This window comes from Podarcis filfolensis (genome assembly GCF_964270895.1).
Source record: "Podarcis filfolensis genome assembly, chromosome: 4".
In the NCBI taxonomy this organism is placed as follows: Eukaryota; Metazoa; Chordata; class Lepidosauria; order Squamata; family Lacertidae; genus Podarcis; species Podarcis filfolensis.
This window is the reverse complement of record NC_139607.1, coordinates 97,846,885-97,872,348: the sequence shown is the minus strand read 5'-3', so window position 1 is coordinate 97,872,348 and position 25,464 is coordinate 97,846,885. Positions and strand designations below refer to the sequence as shown.

Below are 25,464 nucleotides of genomic sequence, written 5' to 3'. Positions count from 1 at the left end.
TTGCCTCCTTGTGGCTAATTGTCGGTAATGATGATGGAAGGGAGCCTCACAGTGTATAAGGGAAGACTTGGGTTAAAGTGAATTTCACAGCAGATGGGATCGGATTGAGCTCACCTCCAGAGCTTGTCAGGACCAGTGCCAGATTTATGTATAAGCTAAACAAGCTATAACGTAGGGCCCCACTTTCTTGGCCCCCCCAAAAAAATTAAAGAAAAAACACCTGGATGTACATTTCCAAAATATAAGATAAAAAACAATAAAACCTACATACAGCAACAGTGTTTTGTGTTGTGTAGGCTCCTGTGATGTAAGTCATGGGCCCCGCCTGCTAGCCTGCTCCCTAAAATATCACCAGTTTGCTCATTTCTATATATAGGGTGCCTACATTCTGCTATTTATAATTATTAGTAGTTTGCATCATATATTTACACCTATTATTATTTCATCTTATAGCAAGTTTCTAGAGACTAGATTGTGAGTCTTTGTAAACTGTGTTTCTAAAGGAACTTTTGTTATTGCCAAACGCCAATGTGTTTGCATTATTTTGTTATGAATAAAAAATCATTTTAAGTTAGAGCTTAATAATTATTTCACTATTAATGTACTTCTTCTTAACTGTATTTCAGTTCGACAATTACTTTGATTAAATGCACATTTTGTTATGTGATACCTATTAGGTCGATTAGGCTTGAGATACCTATTAGGTCGATATATTCAACGCAAAAAACAGTGACAATTTGTTGTGGGCAAAGTATAGCTGGACATATAAAGGGCCCCATTACCTTCAGTAGCTTAGGGCCTCATCAAAACTAAATCCGGCCCTGGTCAGGACTCAGCTGTGGAATACAGCTGGAGGAAACCACTTTTGAGTGTTTCCTAGAAGCAAGCGCTGGAAGCCTTTTGTGAAATAAATAACACAAAGGAATTAGGCAAGAGGTCTCCTGAGCATATGCAGAGAGGGAGAAGCCATGTTAAGTCAAGCAGCAAGGGGGGGGGACACAATAAAAGAGTTTTGCGGCAGGCACATACCGTATTTTTCCCTCTATAACACGCAGATTTTTTCTCCTAAAAAGGAAGGGGAAATGTCTGTGCGTGTTATTGAGCGAATGTGTGGTCCCTGGAGCCAAATGGCAAAAAAAATCAGGCAAAAATCAAATCGCGCGTCTCGGAGAAGGGAAACCTGAAAAGAGGAAGTGGCTGCTTTCCTGCATTCTGCCTCAGGGTCTTACTGCCCACCCTCCTCTGTTTCCTTGCTGTGTTTGCTCAAACGGAACAAAGAGCAGGGAAAGCCCCTCCCCTCCAGGCAAGCAGAGGGGAAAGCAGAGTGTCGTCTCTGTGCTCCGGTGCTGCTGAAAACATGCAGGAGGGAGAGAGAGAGAGAGAGAGAGAGAGAGAGCGCGCGCGCGCTGGCTGGCTTGGGTGGGTAGGTGAGGGAAAACTTTTGCCTTCCTTTCCTCCCTCCCGTTATACCCCTCTCCTGCATTCTTAGCCAGCTGCTTCTCTGCACACCCCTCTCGTGCTCCTTGTCCATTCTGTATTTTTCCTTCCTTCCCCACTTAAAATGTGGTTAAAAAGCATGGATCCACATGGATCCTCAGGATCTTTGCATTGGGTCACCCCAAATTCACCATCAGATCACATAGCATGTCCATGGCTACAGCCTGCCCCCCAAAAATCACACACGCACTGTTGCCTGGGGCTGCAATGGTGCAAAAATGTGGTTAAAAAGCATGGATCTACATGGATCCTCAGGATCTTTGCATTGGGTCACCCCAAATTCACCATCAGATCACATAGCATGTCCATGGCTACAGCCTGCCCCCCCCCCAAATCACGCACCCACTGTTGCCTGGGGCTGCAATGGTGCAAAAACGTGGTTACAAAACATGGATCCTCAGGATCTTTGCATTGGGTCACCCCAAATTCACCATCAGAGCACATAGCATGTCCATGGCTACAGCCTGCCCCCCCCCAAATCACACACCCACTGTTGCCTGGGGCTGCAATGGTGCAAAAACGTGGTTACAAAGCATGGATCCACAGGGATTCTCAGGATTTTTGCATTGGGTCACCCCAAATTCACCATCAGATCACATGTCTGTGGCCACAGCATGAAGCACAAAAATGATACATCCACTGTTTCATTCAGAATGTTTTTTCCCTTGTTTTCCTCCTCTAAAAACGATGTGCGTGTTATGGTCAGGTGCGTGTTATCGAGCGAAAAATACGGTACCAAATTCAGGTAGGGAGAAGCAAAGCACAGAAAAAGAAGGGGCAAATCATTGAAATCAGAAAGACTGCAAATAATCTTAGTGAGGTGGAACCAGTGTTTTTTTTCCCTGGGGGGACACAGGGGGCATGCACACCCCTAAACATTTTGTGGATCTAAATTTGGCCTTATTACGGGGCAGTATTTCAATAGGAGTAGGAAAATGAGAGTACCCCTAAACATTTTTTTAAGGAAAAAAAGCACTGGGTGGAACCTGCCCTTTGCAAACTCTCCCCCTTTGCATGTCTTTATGCGACACCTTCAGCAGCCCTTTTAAATGGATTCGAAATTGTTTTTAGCTCTGACATTGCTGCCAATTCCACACGGAGCTGTTTTTAATTGTTTTGCCTCTGTGGAATTGCTTTCACTGTGGTTTTGTTTTTAATTGTTTTTCTTGCTGATGTTTTCCCCGCATTAGGATGCAAGCCTAGCCCCGCTTACCTGGGAGTAAGACCCATTGGATTCAGCAGGGCTTACTTCCGAGTAGACGTGGTTAGTTTAAATGCATGCCCAAAATGAGGTCCTGGGTCGTAGGGGAGAGGCTCTTGTCCATAGCGGTCAACGTTTTCCTTTTTTTAAGGGAAATTCCGTTATTCCAAATAGGATTCCTAGCAAGAAAAGGGAAAAGTTGACAGCTATGCTCTTGTCTTTCCACCCAGAAAGATGCTGAATCAATCCTAAATTTTTGTTTTTCTAGAAAGTGGGTCATGATGGTTTTGAGGGTGTCACGTTTGGGAGACGATGGAGGGTTGCTGTGCCACGGATTTGCCCGATCCTGCCTCCCCCGACTGACTTAAACGGGGCCTACTCATGAGTCGGTGGGCTCACAAGCCCCCCATCTTCTCCCTAGTTATTTGGAAGCAAACCCCTTCTGTGCAATGGGGTCGGCAGCACCTAACTCTTGAATCCAGTGGGCTATACTAGGATTCCCCAGCTGGTCCAGAATGCAGACTCTGGCGCTGGCCTAGAAACGCACTCTGCACATGCTCAGAGGCGCTCCCGCCGGCTCGCAACGAATTTGCAGCAGGGCTGGGATGTGTGCAGAGCTGGATTTAGGTTTGATGAGGCCCTAAGCTACAGAAGGTAATGTCACCCTTTATATGTCCAGCTGTCCTTTGCCAAAAACAAATTGTCACTGTTTAGTTGTTGTTCAATATATGCTATATGGTAATTTATGGACCTAATAGGTATCTAAAGCCATTTGTACATAACAAACAGGAGCCTACACAACACAAAACACTGTTGCTGTATGTAGGTTTTATTTTATTTGCTTTTTATCTTATGCTTTGGAAATGTACACCCAGCCCTGTAAACATCTGAAAACGTTTGTAGGTTTGAGTTGAAATGTTATGCAATGAGAATATAAGGAACTGATTTACATTTAATGAGGGGAAATACAAAAGTAAGAGAGAAGGTAAAAAAAAAGTGGTTACAGAAATGCTAAGAATAAAGTAATTCTATACGGAAGTCAGAAAGAGGTCCATGCTCTGTTAGAGCAATGCTTGAGTTTATTGAACTATGTACGGAAACTGTGATTATGATAAAATTCAAAATGCAATAAAAATTACTACAGTGGTACCTCGGGTTAAGTACTTAATTCATTCTGGAGGTCCGTTCTTAACCTGAAACTGTTCTTAACCTGAAGCACCACTTTAGCTAATGGGGCCTCCTGCTGCCGCTGTGCCACCGGAGCACGATTTCTGTTCTCATCCTGAAGCAAAGTTCTTAACCCGAGGTGCTATTTCTGGGTTAGCGGAGTCTGTAACCTGAAGCGTATGTAACCCGAGGTACCACTGTATTAAAAAAAAGGAAATGTACATCCAGTTGCTTTTTTCTTTACATTTTTAGGGGCCCCCAAAACAGTGGCCCCCCAAGCTACAGCTTGTTTAGTTTATGCGTAAATCATGCATGCGCCCTGGGGCTTTGCTCCAGCGCCCAACCGGTTCCTCCTCTGCTCCGGGCGGGCTGGATCCTGCGGGCGCTTGGGCTCCGCACGTGCGGAGGGGGCGCGGACCGGCAAGCGGGCGGGTCGTGGGCGCGGCCAGCGGGCAGGAGGCGGCGCCGGAGGCGGTATAAAGAGGCGGCCGCTCCTGCCTCGCTCTGCCTTCGCTCGCCCGGCTTCTCCATCGCCCTTCCGTGCGCATCCATCATCACCGCCGCATCTGGGCGCTCGCTGCCGACAGCCGCCTCTGCTTCCCTCGCGGGTGTTTTGTTCTCCCCCTCGGTATAAGGTGAGGAGGTGGCTGGGTGGGGGGTTATTTGGGGTGGGGTGGTCCTTTTCCCTTCTGCCCGCTCCAACCTGCTCCCATGGGTGGGGTTTCCTCTCCAGGGTCCCCTTGATACCCCGGGGTGCGTTTTTCGCTCATTCATTCATCTTCCTCTGCGCACCCCACATCCTTTTTCATCAGCCCCCTCTTGCCGCCGCCGGCTTTATTCTGCCTGCAAACATCTCTGTGCGCCTTTGTTAGGGGGTTGGCATGGCCTTCCCAAAAGCTTTACGCATATATATTTATAATTATTTGTGTGTGTGTTGTAAATCGCTTTGACATTATCTGCGCAATTGAGATGTACACGCATTTTATATGTATACTTGTACATCTCTTTTTTAAAAAAACATTTTTTTATTGAGTTTTCCATATTTCGTTATTTTCATTACACAAATCCATAACCTAAAACATTGTTCAAAGCATCAACCGCCTTCCCTTCCTCTTTCTGACTTCCCAGCATCTTTTACAAATTCTTCGCATTTCTGTAGCCACTTTTTTTACCTTGTATCTTCTTTTGATACTTGCACATCTCAGTTGCACAGAAAATATCAATTTATAGGACACACACAAACAAGAATCACACACGTAATGATAATTAATAATTAGTATTTATGCCACCCATCTGACGGGTTGCCCCAGCCTCTCTGGGCTGCTCCCAACAAAGTAATAAAAACATTGAAACATCAACCATTAGAGATTTCCTTGAGCAGGGCTGCCTACATAAAAACCATTCTACTCATGTGAAAACACCAGGCAGGCCCCACAAATAACCCAGCAGTGGCGTAGCGTGGGGGTGCGGGGGGGCCGGCCGCACCGGGCGCAACATCGGGGGGGGGGCACGGAAGAGACTCGAGTGCTAAAATCCACGGGTTAGGGGGCGCAAATTACTTGCCTTGCCCTGGGTGCTGACAACCCACGCTATGCCACTGTAACCCAGAGATGCATTTTGAATAAAAGGACACATTCTTCTCATGTAAAAACACCAGGCAGGCCCCACAAATAACCCAGAGATTCATTTTAAATAAATAATAAATAATAATAATAAAATTTATTTATATCCCGCCCTCCCCAACCAAAGCCGGGCTCAGGGCGGCTAACAACAATAAAATAATACAACATTTTAAAATCATAAAAGGACACATTCTACTCATGTAAAAACATGCTGATTCCCGGACCGTCCGCGGGCCGGATTTAGAAGGCAATTGGGCTAGATCCAGCCCCCGGGCCTTAGTTTGCCTACCCCTGTCCTAGTCTGATACTCTAACCCAGAGGGTTTCAACCTTTTTGAGTCCGTGGCTCCCTTGACCAACTGCGTTCTTTCTCTGGCACCCCTGTGGGACCCAGGAGCCCAGTTAGGTCCCCGCTTTCCTGCAGAGCTGGCAGCCCCTCACCCCTTTTCGAACACCCTCCCTTGTGGAGGGTTCCCTCAGCCTCCTCTCGTCTCCCCTCTCCTTGGGAGTCCTCTGGGTATCTGCTGCTGCCGTCCCTGTTCTCTGAGCTGCCCCCCTCCCTGCCCCAAAGAGAGGCACCCCCTCACACTGCCCCACAGGGCACTGGGACTTGTCCGTCCATCCCCAAAAGCACGGACTGGCAGACTGGCTGGCTGGGCTTCCTTCACCCACTTGCTTGCTTACTCCAAGGCCGCCTCAGCTCCTGGCACCCAGCACCCCCTGGCCAGCGCCAGAGCCACCATTCACCTATGGGGCTTGTAGCCAGGGCTGCTGCAACAAACAGCTGTGCAAGCCTTTGGGAGGCAAAGATGCAAGAGGCCATCAGAGGAGGGAGAGAGGGAAGGAAAGAGGCACAGAGGGCAGTGTTGCCCATTGCTTCCCAACCAGTTGAAAACCACTGCTCTAACCACTACACTGCACTGCTTATAGCTATCACCATTTTTTCTCTCTTCTGCATATAAGGCTGCTGGGGGCAGGGCAGGCTTTCTCCCTGAGCAAGGAGAAAATTTGGTGTTCCAAACTTTTGGTAGGCACCCATATAAATATAGGTGATGGTATTATTATTATTAATATTATTATTAGTCAGCTTGGCGTCCTGTGCAGCCAGCACTGCTGGGGCATAAGCTCAGTTCTCTAGGACAGGGATGGCAAACCAGGGGTTCTTCAGATGTTGCGAGACCCCTGGCCCCCCAGTCCACTCTGGCCCTCATCTCGGACCACTGACCATCCTGCTGGTTGGGCTGCAATCCAAAACATTTGGCAGCTACCAGATTGAGCTGTAGATTCTGCTCTAGATAGGGTTATTGTTTTTGCAGGATGGGAGTGTGTGTGTGTGTGTGTGTTATTCAATTCCCATTTAAGGCAACTTTACCTAATTGTCATTTTCCAAAACAATCCCCGAACCAAATCGCCCTCATCCTTTGGCGCTTGCATCTCTCCAAATTTTGGCACTTGCCTCTCTCCCTTTTTCCAAATCTGTTACTTTTTTTAAAAAAGCAATTGATTCTAACTTTAGTTCCTTGCAAATTACCATCTGCAACCCTGGGGGAGAGGAGGGTGACCCAAAAGTTCTCTCCTTGGCTAAAAAAAAAAAAGCTACAGTTCTACCTAACTTAAAAAGCTTGCCGATTAATTTTATTTTCCGTGTTGCCAATGGAAAGAGGCTTAGCAAAGCTTGCTGGGGCCTGTTTTGTGCCTCTCTTCATTGGGACTCATTGCAGATTATGGCCTGGTTTGGTGGAGATCTGTAAGATCTTGTTGCCTTCCTCCCTGGTGTGTTAAAGCATGGCTAGCACAGGTGTGTGCTGGTCTTGCAAAAAGAGGATTCCCTTCCACAAGGGCGATTGCGATGCTTCTTGCTGTTACATGTCCTGTCGTTACAAAGTTCACCTAAACGGTGCTGCTTTGCATCGGTGGACTTGAAGATGGCTCTTGTTTTTTTCCGGTGCTTCTGCAATTATTGGGTGCCAGTCTAAACCGGTTCTGTCTTGGAGGATTGCTGGACTCCAGTGAGCTGTGAATTGGAAGCTGTTGGCGTCTAATGCAAATCTGAGGTGTGGCAAGGCCAGATAAGGGTTTAGAGTTGGCAGGCTGGCATCTTAGAAGTCGGCTGCTCTCTGGCATCATTCTGTAATCCTAACAACCTCAACCTGAGCTGTTGCCCCAGTTTCTCAGACAGCTTTTCCTCTGTTCTTTTTTTGCAGGATAAATAGTATGATTATTAGGTGTCGTCTTTCAGACCGTCTTTCTATGGAAAGTAAAGGGACTCAGACGGTGGTGGTCTTGAGCAACTTCGACGAACGGGACGCCTTTAGAGAATCCTGATCAACCTGCCGGCATCCTGAAATACTTGAATAAGGTGAGGACGGCTAAGCTCGGGTTCAAGCTGTGACTTTGAGAACAACTATGGCGTAAAATCACAGCTCTCTCTGTGTTGCAACAGTACACAAATGCAGGAAAATAGGGTGCTGGGTGCAATACTGCTCTTCCGAAACATTGGAGTTTTTGAAGAAGCTTTAAGTTTCTAGTCCTGTTTGGTTGTAAAGATACGCTTGGAAATACATGGAAGAAATCTCAAAAATGGTAGAGGGCTTGCTTTAATGAGACTTCTGGGGGATACTTGGTACAGTGGTACCTCGGGTTACAGACGCTTCAGGTTACAGACGCTTCAGGTTACAGACTCCACTAACCCAAAAATAGTACCTCGGATTAAGAACTTTGCTTCAGGATGAGAACAGAAATTGTGCTCCAGCGGCGCAGCAGCAGCGGGAGGCCCCATTAGCTAAAGTGGTGCTTCAGGTTAAGAACAGTTTCAGGTTAAGAATGGACCTCCAGAACGAATTAAGTTTTTAACCCAAGGTACCACTGTATATCTTGTTGCTTGCTCTGAATACCAGGAGAAAAATCATGCAGAGAGAAAAAAATTAGAATCCTCTCTATCTGAGACTTGCCAAACTGACAATTCAGAAGTCTATGTATTCTGCAGTGCAGTTCTAGGTATGTAAACTTCCTGCCAACCTAGCAGTTCGAAAGCACGTCTAAACTGCAAGTAGATAAATAGGTACCGCTCTGGCGGGAAGGTAAATGGCGCTGCTCTGGTTCACCAGAAGTGGCTTAGTCATCCTGGCCACATGACCCGGAAGCTGTACGCCGGCTCCCTTGGCCAATAAAGCAAGATGAGCGCCACAACCCCAGAGTCGGCCACGATTGGACTTAATGGTCAGGGGTCCCTTTACCTTTACCTTTAGGTATATTAACTGCATTTATATCTGACCACGTTGCTTCTCAATATATTGCACAAGTTGCAGAAATTGGTTTTGGTTCCTGAGAATTCTGAAAACAGCATTCCTGCTTTGATTTTTAACAATGGAGTGGGCAATTGAGACCCCTGGGATGCAAATGTAGGTCTGAAAATGTACAGACAGCACCTGTTTTAATCTAGCTGGCTTCTAGCTCAGCTTCTGGAGATTTTCAGTTGGTGTGGGATGGGATTTAATTGTCCCAGAAGGGCTCTCATTGCCCTGGATAACCCCACTTTTCTTCCCAAGTAGCAGAATAACTTAAGGAAACATTTGCTTGCTCTTTCCATAATATGTACAGGATGAAAGGAAAATCCATTTAGTTATTCCTTGGCATATGATTAGCTTGGTGTAGCTGATCTGTTTACACCTTGCTTGCTTGCAAACCGTGATGGGGTTTTTTGCCCTCCGAAATTTCACCATAATGATACGATCGCTGGCTCTGATCATTAAGCCAGTTTTTTTCCAGCCAGTTCTGCCAGGCCAAGTTATCTCGGTCTCTCAGCAAAACACTGGCACTTTTGCAAATTGACAAAGCCGCCTCCTCAAGTACTTAACAAGCAATAACTCCCAAAAATCCTGTTTGCAGTTGCTGTGATGGGTTTGACCACCCCTGCAAGAATATGTGCTGCAGAAGCAGTTGCAAGAAAATAAATATTTCGGGAGTCATCAGCGTACCCCTTGCAGAAGTTGTGTTTTCCCCCAAAACTTGGGCTTCCTGTTCCTCTCTGAATGTATCAATTTGCTTCCACCAAACATACATTTTTTAAAAATCCATGGTGTGGGGATACCTCACCACAGAGCAGCCGTTGCCATCTGAGTGTTTGGGACTACAACTCCCATCGCCCTCGGCAGGTACGATGCATGGAGATGGAGCTGTCTGGGCTGATGGGAGTGATAATCCAAAACATTTGGATGGCACCAGGTTCCCAAGTGCTTTTGGAGAGTTTATTTCAAGATAGTCAGAATAGTGGGCTTTTATTTTAAAATTACGCACTTGCGCTGCATCATGGGATAGGGAGAACACTGGAGCCCTAAGGCACCATTATTGTGCCATAAAGGGGCCAAGTACAAATCTCTATGTTCTAATTCACCTGCCTCTGTGATAATGAACCCTCTTCATTCCAGGATATTGCAGGCACCATTTCATTGTAAGATGCACTTTTGAGCTCAAATCTTACTTTCAGGGGTGGGGGTGCGGATCCTGGGTGCCACACCCATGCAATACCAGAGTGAGAGTTGTAAAACTTTATATTCCATTCTGTATTGCACCAGTCGGGTGATATAGAAAGACAGGGAAGAGGAAAGCGGAGGGGGTGAACCGACTCCGGTTTGCCGTGGGGGAAGGCTGTTCTGTGATTTCCTTAATGGCCAAAATCTGGGGAGGATATCTGAAATATACTCGGAGTCGAAAGTGGATGGCACTGTGGGTTAAACCACAGAGCCTAGGCCTTGCCGATCAGAAGGTTGGCGGTTCGAATCCCCGCAACGGGGTGAGCTCCCGTTGCTCGGTCCCAGCTCCTGCCCACCTAGCAGTTCGAAAGCACGTCAAAGTGCAAGTAGATAAATAGGTACCACTCCGGCAGGAAGGTTAACGGCGTTTCCGTGCGCTGCTCTGGTTCGCCAGAAGCGGCTTAGTCATGCTGGCCACATGACCCGGAAGCTGTACGCCGGCTTCCTTGGCCAATAAAGCGAGATGAACGCCACAACCCCAGAGTTGGTCACGACTGGACCTAATGGTCAGGGGTCCCTTTACCTTTACCTTTTATTCAGCTCATAGCGGTGAGGAGGAATGGAAGGTCCCCCCAGAATGTCTGCTTTATATACATTATTTACACAATGGGCCCCACGTGATTGGCTAATTCTGGGATTCACCTGTAGGCCAATCAGGCTGCGGATTCACTTCCACCTGGAGCTGGATTGGGTGCCTCCTGTGGACCAATCAGGCTGCTGCATTCTGGAGCCTATTGTTCTAGGACCAATCAGGCTGCTGCATTCTGAATCCTATTGTTCTAGGACCAATCAGACTGTTGCATTTTGGATCCTATTCAACTCAGTACATAACAGTATCCTTGTTGAGATCGAGGGCCTCATAACTTTCTGGGGGCCACATGCCAGCGGCAGAGGGGGGAAGCAGAAGTTGTGATGATGGACATGACAACAAGGCTGCGTTTCAGCCGAGCGAAAGCTGTTGAGATGGGAGCAGAGGGAGGGTTGGTGAGGGCTGCATCCGGAGCTTCCTAGATAAAGGATAATAAAGGATAAATTGCATCCACTCCCAGGCTCTCCAGTTAGTCTGCTCAGCGAGAAAGCTGTAAAATGACATGGGTGAGCTGTCTCTGCTTCCCACATGCAATGTGTGATTCAGGCGGGTTCCGGTTATCGCTGACTCAGTCCAGGCAGTAAATAGAAAAGGGAACTTCGGCAAAGGTCATTGCAGCAAAGTCCGTCTCCTTGCTAGCAACCAAGCTGCTGTTGCAGCATTTTGAGGCAGCATTCGGGTGCGGCTGCTTTAACCTAGGCGGACTGGAGTCATATCTCTATTATCTGGAGATGGCTTCTACTTATCAGATTTTCAGACCTGTGAATCAAAGGTCAGCAGGCCAAAGTTCCTTGCCTGAGTGCCTTTTTTATTCTTCTTTTTGCATATGTCTCAGATGCATCTTCTTCACCCACCAGGTTTAGGATGGCAGTTGGCTTGGATGCAAACCAAATTGTCCCTTGTTTTTTGTGTTGAATATGTGCTGTATGGTAATTTACGGACCTGATAGGTATCTAAAGCCATTTGCACATAACAAAGTATGTATTTTATCAAAGTAATTGATACAGAAATGAGCAAACCAGTGATGTTTTAGGGAGCAGGCGTGGCCCATTACTTACATCATAGGAGCCTTCACAGCACGAAACACTCTTGCTGTATGTAGGTTTTATTGTTTTTTATCTTATATTTTGGAAATGTACATCCAGTTTTTTTCCCTTTAAAGTTTTTTGGGGGCCCCCAAGAGAGTGGGGCCCTAAGCTATAGCTTGTTTAGCTTATATGTAAATCTGGCACTGAAGGAGTGACTCCACCCCCATCGTTCTACCCGGACACTGAGGTCCAGCGCTCAGGGCCTTCTGGCGGTTCCTTCGCTGCAAGAAGCCAGGTTACAGGGAACCAGGCAGAGGGCCTTCTCGGTGGTGGCGCCTGCCCTGTGGAACGCCCTCCCACCAGATGTCAAAGAGATAAACAACTACCAGACTTTTAGAAGACATCTGAAGGCAGCCCTGTTTAGGGAAGCTTTTAATGTTTAACAGACCACTGTATTTTAACATTTTGTTGGAAGCTGCCCAGAGTGGCTGGGGAAACCTAGCCAGATGGGCGGGGTATAAATAATAATAATAATAATTATTATTATTATTATTATGGCACTGTACTGACTCCATCGCTCTAGAGGCTGCAGTGCTTTCAATACCAGTTGCTGAGCTATTCTGGATTAGATTAGACACAATAGTTGAGCTTTCTTAAGGAAATTTGCCCAAAAAACCCAACACTTCCGATATGGGTTTCCCCAAACATTTTAGCCGATTATAGAAAATTCCGCCTGGACACTGTTTTTGACGGACGAATCCTGGATATGTCCGTACGTCTGGCAGCCCTAGTTCTGTTACTGTGGAGGAGACAGGAAGCTTTTGCCTCTGTTCTAGATTAATTGCAGATTGTTGTGTTGTTCAGTCTTGACAAACAGTGATTAAAATTAACTGTGCCTCGATCGAAACTTCGAACCGTCATTTGGGAAGGTGGCTTTTCAGAAAGCGTCATGAAGATGAACCACAGTTTAGGGAGTGGACGGCATGCTGAACTCTTAACCTAGATAGGAAGCCTTGAATCTTATTGTGTATCAGAGGAGGCGAGGATCAGGAATAGCGAGTGAGCCCAGGCAGCAACTAGGCTGGTTCTGTTATCTCCAAATCAGCCGAGACAGCAGGATTTCCCAAAGTTGGGTCTTGAGCTGTTTTTGGACTACATCTCTCCTCCTCCCTGACCACTGGTCCTGCTAGCTAGGGATGATGGGAGTTGTAGTCCAGTAACAACTGGAGTTTGCTGCCCTCACTTTCAGAAGACATCTGAAGGCAGCCCTGTTTAGGGAAGTTTTTAATGTTTGATGTTTTGTCGCCTTATTATTATTATTCTGTTGGGAGCCTCCCAGAGTGGCTAGGGAAACCCAGCCAGATGGGTGGGGTATAAATCAATAATAATAATAATAATAATAATAATAATAATAATAATAATAAATTTTTATTTATACCCCACCCTTCCTGACCTGGGCTCAGGGCGGCTAACAACAAATTTAAAACACTTAATTATAAAAGCAGCATAAAATACAGTATAAAAACATGAATGACAATAAAATTCAAAAATCAATTTAGGGGAAATAAGCATTAGATAATCCCCAGGGCTAGCTGGCTGAATTAGTCCTACTTGGGCCAGCGAGGAGGCCAGGGAGAACTAGCTGTGGGATCTCAGAGCGGGTGATCTTCATAAAAGGGGAGGGGGAGGGAAGAGAAGGGAAATAAAAGATCAGGCTCAATTCAAATTAAAGGCCATGCGGAATAGCTCTGTCTTACAGGCCCGGCGGAAGGAGGTTAAATCCTGCAGGGCTCTGGTCTCCTGGGACAGAGCATTCCACCAGGTCGGAGCCATCACTGAGAAGGCCCTGGCCCTGGTGGAGGATAGTCTGACTTCCTTAGGGCCTGGGACCTCTAAACTATGGTTATTTATTATTATTATTATTCCATGTTTTGCACCTGGATTTTAAGGGTGTCTTCTCTTCTCCCCAGACAGGGGCAGAGTTCGTTGGTCTTGTCCACTTCCTACATCGGCACCCAGCAGCGACCCTCGCTGCTTCCTTCATCTCCTCCGAAAAAAACAGGTGTGAGGCTGGTTTAAAATGGTTGGATTCAAGCCCACCGACGTCCCTCCGACAGCTGCTGTGAAGTTCGTTGGAGCCGGGACGGCTGCCTGCATTGCAGACCTGATCACCTTCCCCCTGGACACGGCTAAAGTCCGGCTGCAGGTGAGCCCCAGCAGATGCCACACCCAGAGGTCGTTGTTCCATGTCTTTTCCAACTATTCCTTTGTGGGCAGGGAGCAGCTCCCAAGTTAGGTTCCGGCACCCTGAATTAACGGTGCCCACTGTCCGCTTGGGAACAGCTGATATGGGATTTCTGCAAAACCCATTATTGGTGAAAACAAAAAAATTTTTCCTTCAGATACACACTGTGTATCTGAAGAAGTGTGCATGCACACGAAAGCTCATACCAAGAACTAACTTAGTTGGTCTTTAAGGTGCTACTGGAAGGAAAAAATTTTTTGTTTTGACTATGGCAGACCAACACGGCTACCTATCTGTAACTGGCATTATTGGTGAGATCAGTGTCATGTATGTAAAACTGGTGGGAACCAGCATAAGAGGAACTTGTTGTCGTTTAGTCATGTCCAACTCTTTGTGACCCCATGGACCAGAGCACGCCAGGCACTCCTGTCTTCCACTGCCTCCCGCAGTTCGATCAAACTCATGCTGGTAGCTTCGAGAACACTGTCCAACCATCTCGTCCTCTGTCGTTGTCGTCCCCTTCTCCTTGTGCCCTCCATCTTTCCCAACATCAGGGTCTTTTCCAGGGAGTCTTCTCTTCTCATGAGGTGGCCAAAGTCTTGGAGCCTCAGCTTCACGATCTGTGCTTCCAGTGAGCACTCAGGGCTGATTTCCTTCAGAATGGATAGGTTGGATCTTCTTGCAGTCCATGGGACTCTCAAAAGTCTCCTCCAGCACCAGAATTCAAAAGCATCAATTCTTCGGCGATCAGCCAGCTCTCACTTCCATACATCACTACTGGGAGAACCAGAGCTTTAACTAGACGGACCTTTGTTGGCAAGGGGATGTCTCTGCTTTTTAGTATGCTGTCTAGGTTAAGAGGAACTTAGCACTCTGTTAAAAGTGAAAAACAGATCGAGAAAAGGTACAAGGAGGGCTCTGGATGTATAGTAAAAAAAAAAAAGAGTTGAGGAAATGTTTTCAAGGACCACAGTTGGATGGAGAGATGGGGCATGGGTGGTGGAAGGGGGTTGGCCAGAAGATGAATACCTAAGATGGCAGATATATTATTCCAATAGAGTGTGTGTCCCAATGGAAGGTCTGCAAGCTGTCTGGACTCTGTCCTGCAATGCACTGCTGAACAAAGCCTGACCAGCTGAGAATTTGGTGTGAGCCTCCGTACTTGAGCCCCCAAGCGATGTTTTCCCCGCACAGCCCAGAACTCCCCTTTCCTTTGCGAAGGAGAAGCCCTGATGCAGGCTTGTGCTAGGAAGCCCCTCCAGGGAGTTGTATATAACCCTGCAGGGAAATCGGCTAAGTCAGCCGACATCTGTCATCCAGAAGTCAAGGTCAGGGAGCAACTTTGGTGTCAGAAGTGGGACACTCGTCGCTGAACACCTACCAAAACATACAACGTCTGCAAAGTTCGCTGGAATTATGTGCAGGAGATCTTCCTAGATGGCAAAGGGAGTGTTTGAAGAAGGCCCGTCTTGCTTGTTGAACCTGGGATAAAATAGTACCAGAATATTGCTTCTGGCAGCAAGAATATTATTGGCCCAAAAATGGAAGCAAGAAGAACTACCAGCATCAGAAGAATGGAGGATGAAATTGATGGACTATGCAGAATTAGATAAGCTAACAGGAAGGATCCGAGACCGGCGGGACCAGAGGTTTACCGAAGACTGGACTAAATTTACTGAGTATCTGAAAAGTATTTGCGATGATCAAATTACGTTTATAGGACTACAAGAAGTTCTGTGAGGAGTAATTTAAGAAATATTGTAAAAATAGAAAGGAAGAAACGATTTGTTAGAAAATGTAAAGGCAATATTAAGTTAAGAATTGCAGGAGAAATAATCAAGACGGAAGGCTATCGGAGTTGCTGAAGGAAGTCCAAATAAGGATATATGTATAATAATTTGTGTGGTATGTCTTAAAATTTTTATATGCTAAAATTAATAAAAAAAAATAAAAAAAAACAAACCAGAATGTTGCTTCTGAGCTCAGGCAGGCAGGCTCTAGTTCACTCTTAAGTTTCTTCATTCTCCTCTCCTCTCCTCTCCTCTCCTCTCCTCTCCTCTCCTCTTCTCTTCTCTTCTCCTCCTGAGCAGATCCAAGGGGAGAACAAGGTGGCTGTGGAAGCCAGGACGGCGCAGTACAGAGGGGTCTTTGGCACCATGGCGACGATGGTGAAGAACGAGGGGCCCAGGAGCCTCTACAACGGGCTGGTGGCCGGTCTGCAGCGCCAGATGAGCTTCGCCTCTGTCCGCATCGGGCTGTACGATTCGGTGAAGCATTTCTACACCAAGGGCTCTGAGCGTAAGTGGACTTGGGCCTCTGTGGCCAAGGATCGCGGAGCTGGGAGGGGACCCCCAAAGGCCATCTAGTCCAACCCCCTGCAGTGCAGGGACCGCAGTTATGGAATCCCTGGCGGAAGAACCTGAAGGCCAGCATGGGGGGCCTGCCTTCCTCACCCCAGAGACAGTGGTTCTCAAAGAGTGGGGCAGGAAAGGGTGGTGGGGAGATTCAAGGGCAATCAAAGAAACATTTAAACATTTCAGTGTGGTATAGTATATAACCTTCAGGAGGTCTAAATTTCTTGCTAAGGCTCTACAAACCTGTGTTATAAAAATTAAAGGGGGTGTGGGAAGTGATTTATCATTTAAAGCTCAAGGAGAATAAATGTAAATCACTGTTGTTGTTAATATTATTGCTCTCATTTTCATGTGTATAATAGCTGTTTGTTAAAACACAATAAACCAACTTCCAGAACAGATTGTATGAGAACCAAGGTACCACTGGACTATAACTTAGTACAGTGATCCCTTGGTCTCAAACTTAATTTGTTCCGGAAGTCCATTCCAAAACCAAAGCATTCCAAAACCAAGGCAGCTTTCCCATAGAAAGCAACGCAAAACGGATTAATCCGTTCCAGACTTTAAAAAACAACCCCTAAAACAGCAGTTTAACATGGATTTTGCTATCTAACGAGACCATTGATCCATAAAATGAAAGCAATAAACAATGTACTGCAGTCACACAATCAATCAATCAGTCAATCAATCAGTAGCTGAACTGGGTTCCACACAGTCACAAAAATAAAGAGCCGCAAAAACACAAAATAAATAGCAAAAACAGACAGACCTCAGCGTAACACTCAAAACAGAAGTGTAACACTCATAGTGGAGCATGTTCGGCTTCCGGAAAAAGGTTGCAATCCGGGACACTTACTTTCGGGTTTGCAGTGTTTGGGTTCCAAGTTGTTTGAGTACCAAGGCATTTGAGAACCAAGGTTCTCAAATTTCCGTAGTATAGAATTTTTGGGGGGGGATATACAACCAGAAACAGTATATCTAAGCCTCTCTTCCAGAGCGTTGGCTATTCTTCTACAGTTCTCCATTACCTTTTGTTGCGAACAGGGATTTCAAACTCTGTGACAAATAGGACAGATCAGCAAACCAAGCAAGGCTTCTTTGGGTCAATAAGAAGTTTGTTTGCCTCCAATTAGACCTAATATAAATGAGATTACCCGGCCAAAGCAAGTGCACACCTCTCAGTGACTTTGTACATTTATGATACACATGAAAGAGGCTCATTTATAATCCTATTTTCGGAATGAATCCTGTTCTTACATGGCTGCGTTCTCTGATTTTGGCAGATGCTGGTATCGGCAGCCGACTTCTCGCTGGCTGCACCACCGGAGCGATGGCTGTCGCCGTGGCCCAGCCGACCGATGTGGTCAAAGTGAGATTCCAAGCCCAAGCCCGGATGGAGGGCGGCCGGCGGTACCAAGGGACCCTCGACGCCTACAAGACCATCGCGAGAGAGGAAGGGCTTCGAGGCCTCTGGAAAGGTCAGTAAATTTGGGTTTTGGCGAGGGGGAATCAACGCTTCCAAAGTCCTCCAAGACATTATTATTTTGCTTCTTGCATTTATATCCCACCTTTTCCTCCGAGTTGGTGTAACACAACAACCTTGTGAGGTAGGCCAAGGCCACCCAGTGAGCTTTGTGGCCGAGTGAGGATTTGAACCCTGATCTCCCCCAGGTCCAAGTCCAGCACTCTGAGCACTATATCATGGTGGCTCAATTCAAAATTGCTAACTCATGCCCTGTTACAAAGAGATCTCGCCTTGGCGCTTCTTTTGCTTTGTTTTTTTTTAATTTTCTGTTTTACAATTTAAAATATTAAACAACCTTAAAATATCAACGACTTTCCTTGGTTCATTTTGCATAACATGAATCCCTGCAAATTTCCATAAACTAAACCATTCAGTTTTCCATTATTAATCCATCAAAACTTACACTGTTGAATCTATCAAATAATTTTTGTTTCCGCTTTGTCTAGGTACCTCCCCTAATATAACCCGGAACGCGCTTGTGAATTGCGCTGAGCTGGTGACCTACGACCTGATCAAGGATGCTCTGCTCAAGTACAACCTCATGACAGGTGAGGAGCGATGGACAGGTCCAGGCTGTTGCTTGAAGGAGTTCCTGGATTTTGAGATGCATGGAGGGTCCACCTCTTGTGAGTCGCCCACACTGTGGTGGATCCTTGCTGCAGATCACCAAAGGGTTCTGACAGTTTAATATCACCATGTAAAATTGCATATTGCTGCTTATCTGTTTGACATCTCCCAGGAGGGCGTACCACAGGGCTGGTGCCACCACCGAGAAGGCCCTCTGCCTGGTTCCCTGTAACTTGGCTTCTCGCAGAGAGGGAACCGCCAGAAGGCCCTCGGCGCTGGACCTCCGTGTCCGGGCTGAACGATGGGGGTGGAGATGCTCCTTCAGGTATACAAGGCTGAGGCCATTTAGGGCTTCAGCACCTTTAAAGCCCTAAACATGGACTGGAGACGTGCATTTTTTCTGCAATAGCTAAAGTCTGTAAGTTCATACAGACAAATGTTGATTTTTCAGGGATCTCCACACTGGGCTTTTTCTTCTTCCTGGCGATCCCTCGTAGCCGAGTGAGATTGTCTTCCATAAACACGGTTTTAGAAGTGAGTCTGTAAGGGACTGTGGAGGCCAATTCTGGATCCACACGTCCTTCCACAGTGGGGACATTGGTTTCCGGGTGGGAGTTGATCACGGTGAGAGTTTGCCAAGCATGCCTTCCTCCTAGCACGTTTCTCCCTTGCGTCCTGAGTTTGAGTGTCTTCAAAACCCATGACACCTTTGGTAAAGGCTGTTCTCCAATTGGAGCGCTCACAGGCCAGTGTTTCCCAGTTGTCAGTGTTTATACTACATTTTAAAAGATTTGCCTTGAGAGAGTCTTTAAACCTCTTTTGTTGACCACCAGCATTACGCTTTCCATTTTTAAGTTCGGAATAGAGCAGTTGCTTTGGGAGACAATAATCAAAACCTAAAATAGAACAAAACCTTTAAGGAAGAAAATTAGGTTTTTCTAATTTTTTCCTTAAGCTTTTTGATTTTTATAATTTAGTGGATTTCTGCAAGATAATATTTGCAGTGGTACCTCGGGTTACATACGCTTCAGGTTACATACGCTTCAGGTTACAGACTCCGCTAACCCAGAAATAGTGCTTCAGGTTAAGAACTTTGCTTCAGGATGAGAACAGAAATCGTGCTCCGGCGGCGCGGCAGCAGCGGGAGGCCCCATTAGCTAAAGTGCTTCAGGTTAAGAACAATTTCAGGTTAAGAACGGACCTCCGGAACGAATTAAGTACTTAAGCTGAGGTACCACTGTATAGTCAATTACTTCTCGTTCCAGGGATTTTAACGGTATTTCATTTGTTTTGTGCAACTTCCACGTCACGAGCTTTCGGCTTTAGCTTTTCAGTGTTATTGTCCAGCCACATATTCCGCAATGGCTAGTTTTGGGGAAGCGATTTGGTTTTCTTCCCGGCTCACGATGCCTCCCTCCCGTTTGTCCTTGCAGACAACCTCCCTTGCCACTTCACCTCTGCATTTGGAGCCGGCTTCTGCACGACCGTCATCGCCTCCCCTGTCGACGTAGTGAAGACCAGATATATGAACTCTGCCCCCGGCCAATACGGAAGTGCCGTGAAGTGTGCCCTCGCCATGCTGCGGAAGGAGGGGCCCCTCGCCTTCTACAAAGGGTGAGTCTCCATCTTCCTTGAAGGCCCCGCGGGGCAGGAGGTTGGCGGGAGCTGGGAATTAGGGTGAGGCGACTGGGCTGTCCGCAACCATTTGGGGCTGGAGACCCCCGGGCAACGGAGGCAAGTTCCCCCGCCAGCCTCAACCCGCCTTCATCCAGCCCCTGCTGGCATGTCTTCTTGCAACCAGCCAGTGCCAGATTTACGTATAAGCTAAACAAGCTATAGTGTAGAGCCCCATTCTCTTGCCCACCCCCCCAATATAAAGGTAACGGGACCCCTGACCGTTAGGTCCAGTCGTGGCCGACTCTGGGGTTGCGGCACTCATCTCGCTTTATTGGCCGAGGGAGTCGGCATACAGCTTCCGGGTCATGTGGCCAGCATGACTAAGCTGCTTCTGGCGAACCAGAGCAGCGCACGGAAACGCCGTTTACCTTCCCGCCGGAGCGGTACCTATTTATCTACTTGCACTTTGATGTGCTTTCGAACTGCTAGGTTGGCAGGAGCTGGGACTGAGCAACAGGAGCTCACCCAGTTGCAGGGATTCAAACCGCCGACCTTCTGATCGGCAAGCCCTAGGCTCTGTGGTCTGACCCACAGCGCCACCCGCGTCCCTCCCCCCAAATATACTTCTTCTTAATTGTATTTCAGTTCAACAATTACTTTGATAAAATACATATTTTGTTATGTGCAAATGGCTTTAGATACCTATTAGGTCCATTAATTACCATATAGCCATGGGTAGGCAAACTAAGGCCCGGGGGCCGGATCCGACCCAATCACCTTCCAAATCCGGCCCGCGGACAGTCCGGGAATCAGCGTGTTTTTCCGTGAGTAGAATGTGGCCTTTTATTTAAAATGCATCTCTGGGTTATTTGTGGGGCATAAGAATTTGTTCATAATTATTTTTTCAAAATATAGTCCAGCCCCCCTCATGGTCTGAGGGACAGTAGACCGGCCCCTGGTGAAAAAGTTTGCTGACCCCTGATATAGCATATATTCAACACACAAAACAGTGACAATTTGTTGTTGACAAAGGACGGCTGGACATATAAAGGGCCCCATTGCCTTCAGTAGTTGAGGGCCTCATCAAACCTAAATTCGGCCCTGCAACCAGCCCAGGGGGCGATTCCGCCTTTCAGCTTCCTCCTCCTCCTCCTCCTCCTCCTCCTCCTTAGTTTCGATGTTCCCCTTTGTGCAGTGTGGGAAACAGGAGGAGGAAGATGGGGACAAGACAAAGAATTGCCATATTTTTTCATGCATAAGACGATTTTTTTCTTTTAAGAAAATGGCAAAAATTATGGGTCTACAAGTGAAGATCTCATATAAATTATTTAATGCGTTAACACGAATAGAAGTTATAAAAAGAGTTTACTCACTCACATTCTGTTCACAGTCGGATCCCAGAAGGCAGACTTAGCTTAGAAAAGTAACATACACCTGGAAACTATCTCATAAGGAGACAGTCCCTTTGTCCCAAGAGAGCATCTTTGGCTAAGCAGATGTTGCTTCTTCAATGCATGTAGTCATAGAGAAAGAGATGGCTGCCCTGCCCTGTGCTTTTGTCATTACCTGCACAGGTGAGGCCACACCCACCTCTAGTCACATGCAGAGGAAGTCTGTCCCAGCCCAGAAGGAAACAGGAAGTTGACCTGCTGGCTGGACAAACATTCCTCCCCATGTGTAAACATGTTCACTCTAGGGATGTTGTACTTGACTGCTCTTATGTTTCACATCCCACAAAACACACATGTACAAGCACTGGACAGCTCTATTACGACTGTAATGGAATTGAAATCCATAAGGTTTTGGAACGCTGAAACAAAGTGAATCATCAAACCGTCAATTCTAGCATGTGGCAGGCCACCTAAATTATATAATTTGGCACCTGGGTGATTTGTATTAGGGTATGGTATTTTAATTCGGCACTGTTATTATGAAGCTATCATTGAATTATTGTAATTGAAAAACAAATAAAAATTATTATCAACAATTGCGGGGGTCAGCTTATACACGGATAGTGAATGTGGGGGGGGTGATTGGCATCAAGTGAAGGGAAATCTCCCCCCCCAAAAAAAAAAAGCTCGACAACTCAAGCAATATTGATTTATTAATTTTGGGTTCAAAAAAAGAAGGGTCATCTTATACATGGAAAAATACAGTAGTTGGCTCTTCCTTTCATGGGCTCTGCTGCCACCTAGTGGCAGGCTACTTGCCTTCTGCCCTACCAGTCTCAATGGGCACCAGCCATCATTGCTCATGGCTACCTGTTCCTTATGGGACGCGGGTGGCGCTGTGGGTTAAACCACAGAGCCTAGGATCAGAAGGTCGGCGGTTCGAATCCCCGCGACGGGGTGAGCTCCCGTTGTTCAGTCCCAGCTCCTGCCAACCTAGCAGTTCGAAAGCACGTCAAAGTGCAAGTAGATCAATAGGTACCGCTCTGGCGGGAAGGTAAATGGCGTTTCCATGCGCTGCTCCGGTTCACCAGAAGCGGCTTAGTCATGCTGACCACATGACCCGGAAGCTGTACGCCGGCTCCCTCAGCCAGTAAAGCGAGATGAGTGCTGCAACCCCAGAGTCGTCTGTGACTGGACCTAATGGTCAGGGGTCCCTTTACCTTTTATCTCATTTGCTAAATTCCTTTGTCAGCCTTCATCCGAGGCTCACAAATAATAAATTATTATTATTATTATTATTATTATTATTATTATTATTATTAATTATTAATAATAATTTTTTATTTATACCCCACCCTTCCTGGCCCAAAAACCGGACTCAGGGTGGCTAACAACAAATTTAAAACAATTGTAAAAGCAGCATAAAATACAGTATAAAAACATGAATAACAATAAAATTCAAAAATCAATTTAGGGGAAATAAGCATTAGATAATCCCCAGGGCTAGCTGGCTGAATTGGTCCTACTTGGGCCAGCGAGGAGGCCAGGGGAGAATTAGCTGTGGGGTCTCAGAGCAGGTGATCTTCATAAAAGGGGAGGGGGAAGGAAGAGAAGGGAAATAAAAGATCAGGCTGAATTCAAATTAAAGGCCAGGCGGAATAGCTCTGTCTTACAGGCCTGACGGAAGGAGGTTAAATCCTGCAGGGCCCTGGTCTCCTGGGACAGAACATTCCACCAGGTCAGAGCCATCACTGAAAAGGCCCTGGCCCTTTATAAGCAGTTTGCAATACAAAAAACCCAAAAATACATCTCTTAATAACCAAAGCAATAACAGGATCGCCTTTCTTTTTCCATTTGTTCTAACACCAGCTCTGTTTTTCTCCTTTGCCTGGTCTCTCTCTCCGTCTCTCAGCTTCACTCCCTCGTTTTTGCGGCTGGGATCCTGGAACGTGGTGATGTTCGTGACCTACGAGCAACTGAAGCGAGCCATGATGGCGGCCCGTGGATCGCGGGAGGCCCCCTTCTGAGCTAGCGAGCCGGCGCATTTCACAGATCTCGCACATACACGCGCGCAACGGATCCTCGATCTAGATCTCCCCCTCAGCAGAACCTTCTCCCTCGTCTTTTCTCCCTTATTATCATTTTTTTAAAACTACTCCTGTCTTAACGTTTATGTGGCTTCCGTTTCGTTACAAACAGAAGCTCCTGGCTGCTTTTACAAAGTGATTTGTTCTTAACGTGTTACGGTCCGGTCTACCTTTCTCCTTTTCAACTGCGGGACACGAGTGCTTTATTAAGCTCTGATCTGAGGAATTTAGACCACAGGGGCTCAACTTGCAAAAGCGCTCTCATTCCCCTTTTCTATCTCTAACATCCGCACAAAGTTATAAATTTGTGCTTTAGATATTCTATACTAGATAACGTCAGTTATCCCCGTTACCCAGGGCTGTGCTTTTTTCCCCCAAGCCGAGATGCTTGAATAATTCGCAAGTGACTAGCCCAGCCTTGCCCCAGCCTGGCTTGGGTCCCGATGGGAATTGTAGTCCTAAACAAATGGAGTGCACCAGGTTGGGGCAAGGCAGCGCTTGCTGCTTGCAGGTAGCTCTGACCAAGCAAGGTGCAGATTCCTGCCGATTTATTTATAAAGCGCTGGCGATTTGCAAGCAGAGTTTGGCCTGCCTAGCAATCCTCCCGTGCTTTTGCATTTTAATAAACTTTTTTTTAAGTCGTTTATTCCGTGCAAGGATTGCTTCCAGTCTTGGAGCCCCCCAGAAGGGGAGGAAAAAACCCTCCGTGCTGTACCGTGTCTCCCCACTTTATAGCGAGTTGGCAAGGGACCCTTACCTTGCCTGTACACAAACATCTGCCACTGCCACTGCTTTGTCCCTCTTGAGTCAAGGTCAGTTTCAGGCAGTTTCAGGGTTTTGTTTGGAAACCGTTACACATCTCGCAAGGCTTTCGGCATAAGCCCTGTAGCTCCAGTTAATTGTGTGGCTGTCCCATTGGGCAGAGAGAAAAAACAGTAGACCTTTCCTAGGCTCCCCCAAAAGCCTGTATTTATTTTATTTTATTAGGGTTGCCTGTTTGCGACTTGGCAAAGCCTCCTGGCCAGCGGTTCTGTCTCCTTGGCATCAAGGTTTCTGGCAGGAGATGCTGGCTGGTGGAGAGGGAATCTGGCACCCTCACCCTCCTTGGCTAAAGGCATCTCTGGCAAACAGGAAACCTTTCCGGGTCCCAATCCGTCAGCCCAGGTGGTCCTTGCAGTCTGCATTCAGGCGACTCTCTCCTTTAGGATTTTCTGCAGAGCTTACGAAAGCACCTCGTGTCTCGGTTAACGGTGCACAACTTTAAAAAACTTTCCAAGTAGAGAGAAATGCATTGTGAGGCTTCTTGTGTGTTTTAACATTTTGGTGGCGCTGTTTGTGATGGTGGAAAGTGGTGGTGGATTTTTATTTTAAGCCCCTTTTGTGTTGTGCATGACTTGTTTTTTAAAAATAAAGCTAAAGTACAAAGCTGCCCCTGTACTCGTTCCTGCAGCGTCTCTTTGGGTTTTTCTATTATGAGTGCATATCTGATTCCACAAGGCGGCTCAAATTGACCAAGCAAATGTGGAATACCTCCCCCTGGCCCATGGACCAAGTCCTGATGTGGGAAGAGAGATCTGCAGGTGGAAGCAACCTTCAAGGGTGTACAGTGGTAGCTTGGTTCTCAAACTTAATCCGTTCCAAAACCAAGGCATGCTTCCCCATAGAAAGTAATGCAAAAGGGATTAATCCGTTCCAGACTTGTAAAAACAACCCTTAAAACAGCAATTTAACATGCATTTTACTATCTAACAAGACCATTGATCCATAAAATGAAAACAATAAACCATGTACTGCAGTCACACAATCAATCAGTATCTGAACTGGGTTCCACACAGTCACAAAAACAAAACAAAAAAAAAAGCCGCAGAAACAAAAACGCAAAATAAATAGCAAAAACAGACAGACCTTAGCGTAACACTCAAAAAGGAAGTGTGACACTCAAAACGGAGCATGTTTGGCTTCCGAAAAATGTTCGCAAACTGGAACACTTACTTCCGGGTTTGCAGTGTTTGGGTTCCAAGCTGTTTGAGAACCAAGGTACTA

At 46.6% G+C, this 25,464-nt stretch overlaps 2 protein-coding genes across 2 annotated transcripts in view; one reads left to right on the top strand and one right to left on the bottom strand.

Moving 5' to 3' along the window:
- MRPL48 (mitochondrial ribosomal protein L48) overlaps window positions 1-25,464 on the bottom strand; it is a 116,306-nt gene that overhangs the window by 28,576 nt on the left and 62,266 nt on the right. The window lies entirely within an intron of this gene.
- Window positions 4,359-24,850, top strand: LOC310760904 (dicarboxylate carrier UCP2). Its single transcript, XM_083610128.1, has 8 exons — window positions 4,359-4,500; window positions 7,691-7,845; window positions 13,606-13,841; window positions 15,971-16,178; window positions 17,518-17,712; window positions 18,206-18,307; window positions 19,760-19,940; window positions 23,247-24,850. The coding sequence occupies exons 3-8, from the start codon at window positions 13,716-13,718 to the stop codon at window positions 23,359-23,361; spliced, it is 927 nt and encodes a 308-aa protein (XP_083466254.1). The 5' UTR covers window positions 4,359-4,500; window positions 7,691-7,845; window positions 13,606-13,715; the 3' UTR covers window positions 23,362-24,850.